The 11137-nt window shown below is 40.3% G+C and overlaps 1 protein-coding gene across 1 annotated transcript; it reads left to right on the top strand.

The window, feature by feature from the left end:
* The first annotated feature begins 2341 nt into the window (after window positions 1–2341).
* On the top strand, window positions 2342–5079 carry LOC128541389 (cytochrome P450 26A1). The gene is made up of 7 exons (XM_053511787.1): window positions 2342–2659; window positions 2775–2999; window positions 3264–3545; window positions 3661–3816; window positions 3930–4064; window positions 4183–4335; window positions 4477–5079. The coding sequence occupies exons 1-7, from the start codon at window positions 2471–2473 to the stop codon at window positions 4813–4815; spliced, it is 1479 nt and encodes a 492-aa protein (XP_053367762.1). The 5' UTR covers window positions 2342–2470; the 3' UTR covers window positions 4816–5079.
* Window positions 5080–11137: the final 6058 nt, after the last annotated feature.

The following is an 11137-nucleotide window of genomic DNA, read 5'->3' as shown; positions in this document are numbered from 1 at the left end:
ACTCTGTCTTTTTACAGAGCTGCCTCTTTGTCTCCTTATAAAACAGCAAGGACATGCTCAAACCTAATGTGCAGCTTAAATCTTATGTTCAGCCAGCTACACTTATGCCAATTTCTAGCGATCTGAACATCTGCTAATCACGCAACACCTCCCTGTTTTCAATGGAGGGTGTTACGCATGAACAGTTACTAACCTTATCTCCTTTACTGTGTAAATGAACTATACTTGAACTTCAGGTAGTGTGCCTGTGGCACACAGAGGGCAAAGGACACTGCTTTAAGCATTTCACACGTTGTTATGATTCTGACGAGGAACTATCAGAAGCATCATTACACAGCTCACACGTTTGAAGCTTTCCCATGTGCAATAAAGAAGGAAGAGAAAAAGTCAACATTGCAAATGGCTGCCTAATGGTTTAGTCATGAATAACAAAAGTATTATTGAAATGAGCTCATGCATAAACTACAGCACAACATAATGTACAGTGGATGAAAGTAACTAGGCATTAAAACTGGTCCATATTTTCAACACTAGTTTTTTTTTTTTTTTTTAAACAAATTATAAATGTACATACTGCCTGGAGAGATCTGGACTTCTTGGATTCCATTCATGAGATCTGTGTCATCCCAGCCAACATCTTGGAAATGTTGGAGGACTTCAGGATTTAGGACGTTCTCAGCAATATCCCAAACATCTTTTTTCAGAAGACTGTGCATTCCATCCCCAGCCGTTTGATGATGCCTACATTTTTAAAAATGTAAAAATTTACTTTCATTTTATTATGTAATTAAATACATTTCTGATTTATTTGAATACATTTGTGTTCAAAATATAAATTTTATTACCAATTTTAAATACCTAGTTACTTTTAACCCACCCTGTAGATCTTGTGCATGTAAGCTTGTCTTTTGAAAACTCAGGGTTCAGTTGGAGACAGGTTCCTAATCCTAGTGTTTTTTTTTTTTCTTCCGAAATCCCAACACACCTGATTTAACTAATCAGTTAATTAACAGGCTCTTAAAGTGTGTGTGTGTGTGTGTTAAAGAAAAAAACCAACATAAAAATGTACAAAACAGGATCAGGGTTGGGAATATATGCATCATAAAACGCTATAAGAGAGTTAATTCAGCAGTGATGAGTGTAACGTGTACTTGGTGAACTCTGGCACTATGAGGAAAAGGTGAATTACAGGGCAGCAGCAAAGTGCCACCATGCACACATCAAAGAATGAGCAAAGGGGCAAATACTTAATGCGTCGCTGTAAAATTTGGAGCCGTTCTGTCTCTAGCTGTCTGTTTTTCCCCCCCTCGCGTTATAGCTGTCGTAAAAAAAAAACCTAACTCCGCATGCTGTGGGTGGTTCTACGTGTTTGTTTTTCATGCAGGGCTACCGGTAACCTTGCTTCAGCTCCGTCACTTTTTAATCTGACCCACGGTTGAACCCGCCGCCAGCTATCATATTGGCGGCGTCCCAAAGCGCGTGGACTTAGTGGCGTGTCAAGATAGGACGCAGTAATTGGCCAATACACATACTGTATTAAAATTAATATTTACAGTAAATAAAGAACATTTCCATATTGTTTTAATTGTCCAGGCTAGATTATGGCCTCGCTCATTTTCTTTTTTTAGAAATATATATTAATTTAATCCAGGTTAGACATTGCGCGTGGATCACACCGACAAGCAAAGGCATGTCGCATCCCATTTATTTAACATCTTTCATGTTGGCTCATATACCATTTAAATCCTACTTATTAATACCTACATGATGTTTTTCCCTTTTCCCATCACTAAATCGTTTGCACTGTTTATGCGCGCGCAAGTGCGCAAAATGATGCGCCACTATTATTATTGTGGCATTATAATTATTATTATGCATGCACTCTGTGTTTAATGTCCTTCAATATATATTTTTTCTTTGGAACACCAAGTGTCCACCTACCCAAAAAAGAGAGAGAGAGAAGACTTTTAGCAAGACCTGAACACGTTTAAATGCGTAAAAACCGCGCAGTGAAGTCTGTGTGTGTGTGTGTGTTTCTCTGTCCCTGGCATTTCAGCATGGCACCCGAGCCGGAGTAATGAGTGCAAACGACGGGAATATCGAGGAACAAAAGCAACCCGTGGACGCTTTCCTTTGTGCTGAGGAATTAACACCTTTTCAAAGTTAAATCCTCGGATTGTCCCGCTTCTCCGGGAGGTGGTATTAAAATGCGCCTTCATAACAAATGGCTGCGAGTTGTCGGGGCGGCTTTTCTGGGTTCGTGGGCGGGGCGAGATGACACCACAATTAAAGATGAACTTTGTGTGAACTAATTTATCTGACCCAAGGTAACGAGGAGGCCGAGACAGGAGGGAATGTGTATAAAAGAGGGTGCATGTAACCCGGAGAGAGAAAGAGACAGAGAGTGAGATCGGAGTGAAGACGCACTGTGCATTCGCTGCTGAAAGGAGAAGAAACAGAAGTGCGCGTCATGGGTTTCTACACTTTACTGGTAACCTTGATGTGCACAGTCGTGCTTCCCGTGCTGCTGCTTTTAGCCGCGGTGAAGCTGTGGCAGATTTTGGTAACCCGAGGACTCGACCCGAGCTGCACCAGCCCTCTTCCCCCGGGTACCATGGGTCTGCCTTTCATTGGAGAGACGCCGCAGCTCATCCTCCAGGTACGCAATAAAACTAAGACTAGAGTTTTTTTTTTTTTTTTTTTGGATTTGAGTTCATGTTTATATATTTATAGTGTTTTGCTTTATGATCAACTTGTGCTCCGTCGCTCCACAGAGAAGGAAGTTCCTGCGCATGAAGCGTGAAAAGTACGGCTTCATCTACAAGACGCACCTTTTCGGGAACCCCACGGTGCGCGTCATGGGCGCTGAGAACGTGCGCCAGATCCTGCTCGGGGAGCACAGGCTGGTCGCAGTGCAGTGGCCCGCGTCTGTCAGAACCATCCTGGGGTCAGACACGCTGTCCAACGTGCACGGATCTCTGCACCGAAACAAGAAAAAGGTAAGCGCGCGCACACGCACGCACAGCGCGTCCTGGCGCGTTAAACCCATCTCCACGTGATGCACCGCGTCAGCTCCAGTCGCTTATGGCAATGTGTTTATGTTCCAGTATGACCATGTCAAAACATTTGGTTAATTGGCGATTTAAAATGTCTTTAGATAAAACGAGTGCGCTCTTCGACTGTTTTCTCTATAAAGATTATGCTTTGATCTACAGTATAACAGTCTTAAACAGTGTATCTAAACGCTTGTGTGTTTGTTTCAGGCGATCCAAAAGGCGTTCTCTCGGGATGCTCTGGAGCACTACATCCCGGTGATCCAGGAGGAGGTCCGGGGCGCGATCGCTGAGTGGCTCGAGCGCGACGCGCCCGTGCTGGTGTACCCGGAGATCAAGCGCCTCATGTTCCGCATCGCCATGAGAATCCTCCTGGGCTTCGAACCTGAGCAGATCAAAAGGGACGAACAAGAACTTGTTGAGGCTTTCGAGGAAATGATCAGAAACCTTTTTTCCCTCCCAATTGACGTCCCGTTCAGCGGGTTGTATCGGGTAAATATCAGAAACGCACACAAACATCCACAGAACAATTATACAAATGATAAATGTCATACTGCTTGAAAACCAACAAAATAATAATCGAAAATGAAATGTCTTCTTTTAACAGGGCCTCAAAGCACGCAATTTTATTCATGCCAAAATTGAGGAGAACATCAAGAAGAAAATCCAAGATGGGGACAATGAGAACGAGCCCTTGTACAAGGATGCTCTACAGCAGCTGATAGAAAACAGCAGGAGAAGTGATGAGCCGCTCAGCATGCAGGTAAACTAAAATCTCAATCATTCACAATGGTTCTCAAATCAAACACAATCTTTTAGTGTTGCCGCATATGTGTAAAAGTGGTTTATTCAACATGCCGTCTTCTCTCATCTCAGGCGATGAAGGAGGCGTCAACTGAACTTCTCTTTGGTGGACACGAGACTACTGCCAGTACAGCAACTTCTCTGGTGATGTTCTTGGGACTCAATCCAGAGGTGATTCAGCGAATCCGAGAGGAGCTCGAAGAGAAGGTAACGTTAAGTTTGGAGCTGATAACTGAATTTATTGTGATTTTTTTTTTTTTTTCTTTTTCTTTTTTCTGTATAACTTATGGATGAATGCTAAAAAAACCTGTTTTGTCCCCAACAGGAGGTTTCAAGCATGTATTTGCCCGAAAGAGTTCTTACTATGGAGACACTGGAACATCTCAAGTACACCAGTTGTGTCATTAAAGAAACCCTCCGGATTAACCCACCTGTGCCTGGTGGATTCCGTGTTGCACTTAAAACTTTCGAACTTAATGTAAGTTAATCTTTTGCATAAAGTTGGCTAAATAGTCTGTATTATGATTTTTTTTTCATAGTAAATTATCCTGTATTATATGAGACATTCAAAAGACACGGGGAGCAATAATAATAATAATTTTTCTTTTCTGTTTTTCAGGGCTTCCAGATTCCCAAAGGCTGGAATGTCATTTATAGCATTTGCGATACCCATGATGTTGCAGATATCTTCCCCCACAAAGAGGAATTCCAGCCAGAGAGATTCATGACCAAAGGCTCGGAAGACAGCTCCAGGTTTAACTACATCCCCTTCGGAGGAGGAGCCAGGATGTGTGTGGGAAAGGAGTTTGCCAAAATGCTCCTCAAGATATTTTTAGTCGAGTTAACGCAGCACTGCAACTGGACACTTTTGAATGGACCCCCGACAATGAAAACGGGCCCAACTGTGTATCCTGTGGACAATCTTCCCACAAAGTTCTGCCGTTACGTTACTAATTAGCTCCATTATATCAAGCATGAACTGTTGACATTGGGGATTGTACAGATGTTGTGTATATATTTTAATTTTGAAAGATGTAATGTATGATTTATGTCAAATCTGTATATAATTCCATTGTTTAACTAAGGGCACTCTTTTTATGAATCACTGTATATCTCTGGGGTTTATAATGTATATTTGTAATGTAGTTTTATATATATATATAGATCATATGCATATATATATAGTGTGTTCTATTGAATGCAGGTTAACTTAAATTTTCAATTGGATGTATGAGTTTATTTAATAAAACATTGACATCATTGAAAAAAGCCTTTCTGTTGAACTTTTTTAATGCAAAAACAAAAAAATCATAGACAAATTATTTTTACAAGCACTATACTTTTAAGTTTTTTTAAGTGACCCCAAACACACATCCACTCTTTTGCGATGTCATGTGCAAGCTTTGGCCTCAGTAGAATGAAGCTGAATATTAGTCAAATATATAAATGCACCCAAACATCGACTGTGGCTCTGAACAGCCAACATACCCATTCAAATCAGAAGATTGGCACAAGTAACGTGTATCACCACAATAACCCTAATCAGTCCAAACCCAGACCAATCTCGGCTAAATAACTGAAGTCAACAGAAGCACAGCAAGGATAATAATCGTCCTGGTGTTACATCAGCTACGCTGGCTATGAAAGAGCTAAGAGAGTGGTGGAGAGTTCACACCAAAGAGGGAAGTGGAAGGAAAAAGGAGCAACGATGCGTTCACGGTGTCGCAAGTGCTCGTCAAAGCCGTATTTACCACAAAAGAACGATTTAAAGTGAATGCTGGGACAGGAGGTGACTTGAATGGAATGATGAAGACCCATCTCTATAGAATGACGGTCTTAACAGCCCTATTTTGCAAAAATTCACAAATTACAACATTTAAAGCGGGAAAAAAGAGAGGAGTAAAACAAGGCTGCTTGGGCGGGCTTGTCTCCTGGCACACAGGGCTCATGTGATAGAGACTTGTCCTTGCGTGACACTGGGAAAGAGAAGGAGAAAGCGAGGGAGAGAAACAGGGAGGCCTGGCAGATGCCTGTGTTAGCCATTTCTCTGCCCCGTTCTACGGGCTCCTGATTTACATCTGCCCCACTGCATGGCTGACACCTTTATGTCCAGCCCTCCTATCCGCGCAGGTCCAGGCCCTGTGATAGATGCAGCTGAACTTTTCCTCCTATCACCTTGTAAAGAACCTCCGCCTGGCCCATTGTTTAACGTTGAGCGTTGACAACAGAACTTTTTATTCTCAGAGCCATTTTTTGTCTAAATTTGTGAGTATATACGGAATTTATAGCAGCTAAATGAAAGACATTTCAAACCCTCTTGTTTTTATGGAGTTCCCCAAGTCTGGGGTCAAGTAAATCAATGTAATTGCGGTTAGACCTGTATTGTAATGATTCCTGTGCTATTTGCACAAAAAGGTTTTAAAAACAGTTTTCTCGACACCAAAGGACAAAAAAACATGGTAAATCCTTACAGCGCTAGAGGTGAATTCTGAAATATATGGTGATGGGTTTTACATATGGCTTGACAACTGTGAAATCTCACAAAATCTCCCTTTTTAAAATGCACAAGGCAATTTTCTGATCTGAACTCTGTTTGACTCTTGGTCGACAAGCACCTAAAAGATAACGCCGTAATCCTAGCGCCACTCAAACGTCCCTTGAAACGTAAGTAGCTCTGACCAAACTTAACTCTCCACACTACAATAGACAGGACAGAGAGCTGTCCCACTGACAAAGATCCGGCTCTCCAGCACCAATGTGAAAATGGCTTTTTCATTACCACAAAAGTCAATGAGAACGTTCCTAACAGCATTTACATGTCTGCTGCACTCTTGCCCTCCTGCCGAATCATATCAGACCTTTTCAGCTCTCATTCGGATTACCTATTAGCGACCCACTGCTATTATTTATAATCAAGAGGGGGCTTTTCACAGGTCCCAAGGGTCAGGAAAAGTTCAGTCATTTACAAAAAGGAGCATGACCTCATGGGCACATTAAATTATCCATTTCTCAAGAGTTTGAGCTTCTGCGAGTACTATGTCTGTCTGTTCAGAAACGAATGAGGTTGAAAACGAATGTGAAATGACTCGTAATGCCTGGGGGACGCGAGAAGAAAAGAACGCGCAAGACGAGAGAAGGCAGTAAAACTAGAGAAATGCATGAAAACTACTTAGTTCATAATATATAAAATAATAAAACTTTACAAAAAATACTCATCCATGTGACCGGTGACCGCCATTAAATTATCAAACACACCATACGTCGTCAGCTTTACGGTATATGGGTGATGTTTTTCGTTCCTTTATGGTGATCAATGTCTACGAACATTTAAAGTGACACGGTTCAAGCGTCATCCTTCAAATGGTCTGGCAAGGATATATAGCAGTCAGCTTTCTCAGTTTTCAGTGAAACTGTAGCCTGAATAACTACCGTGTCGCATTTAAGCTTTTAGAAAAACAGAAGAAGCCATCAACGATCAAACCGAGCAAGTGAAAACCAATTCCCAAAGCCCTTTGGAATGAAAATGCTATTTCTACTCAAGTACTGAAGCATCAAAAGTCCATTTTGCAAGACAAAGATTAATGGCTTGTACCTGTAGCTTGTCAGGTTAAGTGGTATGACTCTCACCTTTGTTCTTCCTGAGCTGGCTTCATGTGACCCATGTGGGAAACCCTTAGATAACACCACTAGTGAAGCAAAAACAACATTCAAAAAGGCAAGGTCAGAAAATGTTTCTAAAGAAACTAAGCCTCAAAATGGTGCACGGTTGTGACTGAGCTAGATTTTCCTCCTGTCTTTTATTATCATGAGTGGAATAAAACTAACACTGAAATTGCATTAGGATTACTGGAGAACTTAGGACCTCTATGATTTTTAATACAACATAAAATGGGTGGCACAGTCATACAACAGGTACCATTGTCCCCTTGGACTGTCTCTGTGGTCTAAACCAAAGGTCACTTTTCCATGTTCTCCATGTGTTCTCCAGATTTCCTTCCACCAACCAAAATGGGCTCTCAATGCTTATGTCTAAACATGGTCCCCAGTGAAGGTTTAGTGTTCTTTGCAGTGTTCCCTAATAAAAGATAAAGAGTTAAAGAGCAAAAAGAAGTTTCCCCCCAAAATTTCCTGTTTTTGTGTATGATTTAATGAGAACATTAAAATTATTATTTGCTGAACACCTACTTGACCATGGAGATTTTTTACTTTACGCTGTCAGTAATTAAATTCACCCGCATTGGTCTGGTTCTGGCTGGTCTGGTGAACAATAGTCATCTCTTGTCCACCCTATGGCCAAAAGTTTGTGGACACTCAACTATTACTCCTTTATGCAAGCCTTCCCTAAACTGTACGAGCCTGAAAATGAAAACTTGACTGGAACTAAGAGGACCACACCTGTCTCAGCATCCCAATGCTGCTGTGTACAAGCTTCGTGTCTCCCTGAAGACATGGTTAGCCAAAGTTCAAGAGGAAGAACTCAAGTGGCCTGCACAAAGACCCAACCAAAACTTCACTCAACGCCTTTAAGCGTTTTTGAACTGGAACTACTCTGACTACACTGTATGCCTACTCATCCAACATCAGCGCCTGCTATTATAATAGCAAAGGAGACAAAATCTGGAATGGGATGTTCAACAAGCGCATATGGCAAACCTTTGACTGAATAATGTGTTTGAATGTGCTGAAATGTATTAAGACATCTAGATATCCAATTAACATCAGCAAAGGTACGGTCATGTCCTTTAAATGTCTTTGTTCCCGTCGTTATGACGTCTGTTACGCGAACTGCAGTAACTCTTTCACATGAGGCTATTGAAAACTCCAGCATTCAGGTCATATTTCAAAGTACATATAACAAGGTAAAAAATAACAGTTATCTCGGTTAGATATCCCTCCCTTTCAAAAGGCTTTTCTTTTCAAAGCGATTCTAAAACACCCCGAGATATCCAGGCAAGAATTACAGCGACCGATTCCACAAGGAGCAGCCAAGGCGAGGCTTAATGACTGGCTTCCTAAGACACCATCTGCTATTGCGGCATTCCAACTGTATCGTCTGCCATGCTTCTGAAGGCAAGTTTAAACGTTTTTCACAGTTCACGACCGAAAGTGGCCTCGAGCTGCTCCTCTTGAAGATAGCCGCTTTCATATGCACCAAACTCCATCCTGGCACGAATGGGAGCAGAAATACATGACTGACTTTTCCAACATACCCAATGCCAACATTCATAACAAGATATTCACATCAAATACACCTGAATGCACCTAAATGCTTGCTCAGTACTTGTGCCAAAAACCCATTACTGCTATAGGATTTTTAGAAAAAAAAATCTTTAAAAAAAAAAAAAAAAGGGGAAAGGCTGTATGTAAAATCTATAAACCAGGAATATAATACGTAATAAAAAATTCAGGCCAAATTAGTTAATAAGCCTTGTCTTATACCTCCAAATTCTTGAAGGCCCCTCTTTTTTTTCTCACGATCGAATTAATACAGGATGTAATAATGTCTCTCCCACCCATACAAATACTGCATGAGTCGGAATGCTCGGAATGACTCGGTATATATTTAAGAGGGAACGGTTTATTGGCAATTAAAGAAAGAACTCAAGTGCTGACTCATCCGTGATTAGCTCAGGCTTATGAGGAACATCACATCTTCCAACACGACTGGTTCATCTGTGCTATTTGAGAAAAAGGGTCAAAGAGAGTTCAAACCTGTGAACTTTCATGAACCTTTAAAGTAGCTGGGTGTTTTTGTTTACTCAGAATGCACGCGTGCTTGGTCTTAGCTGAAAAATCTCAATGGCTAAAGCTGCAAAGCTGCTCTGTCATCTGCTCCATCAGTGCTAAGTAGGCAAAAAGTCTTAAACTGTTCAACACTAAACACTCGATTCAGACTTCACATTCTATGTTTGGTAGCGCAATGTCACATACCACCCAGAGTTCAAAAGTTCAGTGTCATCATGAACTTTTATCAGAGCTTATTTGTTTTGCTCAACCAGTTGGTATCCCACTAAAGGTTACAGGAAGCAAAACATCAAGACCGTTTATTGTAGATATTTAACTACCAGAACCTTGCATTAATTTATAATCTACGGAGTGCTATAAAATGGATTTTACTATTTGGCGCTCCCCTCGAATCCAATTAATATTCTACTAAATCGTATATCTGGTAAATCACAAGGTGTAATAGACAGTAGTACTCTTTAGTGCCATATAAAATGTTCTTTTGTTTTAAGAGTTGGACTTTACTGTTGGAGATTACTGTGCTTTCTACACATGAGCTATTGGTCACATAAGAAGCGCAATAAAAACATAATTATTCATAATAAGCTGCACTGACTAAATATGTGCAAATGTATGCAAACAATTGGTGGGATTAAAAAAAAAAAAGTTATTATACTTAAATTCAACAAATCAAAACGGAACATAAAGGCGTAAAAAAACAATCGACATTTACAGAAGACTTCAGGCACAGAATTGTAATGAAACTCTTTACTGCAGTAAAACATTTCAATAGTGTGAACGTTTTAAAGAATTTTGTACATCTGTTAATGCCTGTTTGAGACATAAAGCAGGTAGTCCGATCACGTGCTGAAAAACTTTCTTTCTTGATGCTATCCAAGCACTAATGAAACGCTGGGATAAGTGTATTACTGTAGCAGGGGGTTATATAGAGAAATAAAGATAGTTTTAGTATTATAACTGTATTCTGTTATTCTGCACAATCAAAAGTCCTGGTTTTGACTTAAACGCTACTCGTATTAAATTACATATCATACTATAGTTAGTTACAATATTAAACACTCATCTAATAATTGGACAAAAAAATTCAAATATATCGTATATTAATAGAAATGAACTTCATATAAATTATTATATTAATTTGACACCGTGCCACATAGTGTATTTGTAAACCTGAAGATAACAGAAACTTTAGAGATGCAGCTTTATTTAAAGCAATGCAAAATAAAATGCTATAAACTGCTTACCGACCTGGTGATAAAAGATATCCCTATCTTAAAAGTCATGACGGTAATCATACCTTTCATAAATAAAGCCTATAAATGTGCTAAGAAGAATGTTAGAGCTGTTAACAACACAAAGCTTAAGAAGACGGTGATGTGTTTAGTAATACACTTTGTGCATCTTTTTCTGACTTGTGTACTCTTTAATGTTGGTGTAAATGTCATTATTTCATCAGTCAGAGTTAGAGCGGTCTGGTCAGTCACCCTCATAGAGACTTCAGACTGATGTGCCATAAGCAGCGCTTAGGAATCTCC

The sequence above is a fragment of the Clarias gariepinus genome, chromosome 14 (assembly GCF_024256425.1).
Source record: "Clarias gariepinus isolate MV-2021 ecotype Netherlands chromosome 14, CGAR_prim_01v2, whole genome shotgun sequence".
Classification (NCBI taxonomy): Eukaryota; Metazoa; Chordata; class Actinopteri; order Siluriformes; family Clariidae; genus Clarias; species Clarias gariepinus.
The sequence above is the reverse complement of the archived record's forward strand: the minus strand, read 5'-3'. Positions and strand labels throughout refer to the sequence as shown.

Bases quoted from the DNA above. Each gene is read 5' to 3' on its own strand.
- LOC128541389 (XM_053511787.1), top strand. From the start codon at position 2,471: ATGGGTTTCTACACTTTACTGGTAACCTTGATGTGCACAGTCGTGCTT. The intron at 3,000-3,263 runs GTAAGCGCGCGC...TGTTTGTTTCAG, and splicing joins TGCACCGAAACAAGAAAAAG to GCGATCCAAAAGGCGTTCTC. The intron at 3,817-3,929 runs GTAAACTAAAAT...CTCTCATCTCAG, and splicing joins ATGAGCCGCTCAGCATGCAG to GCGATGAAGGAGGCGTCAAC.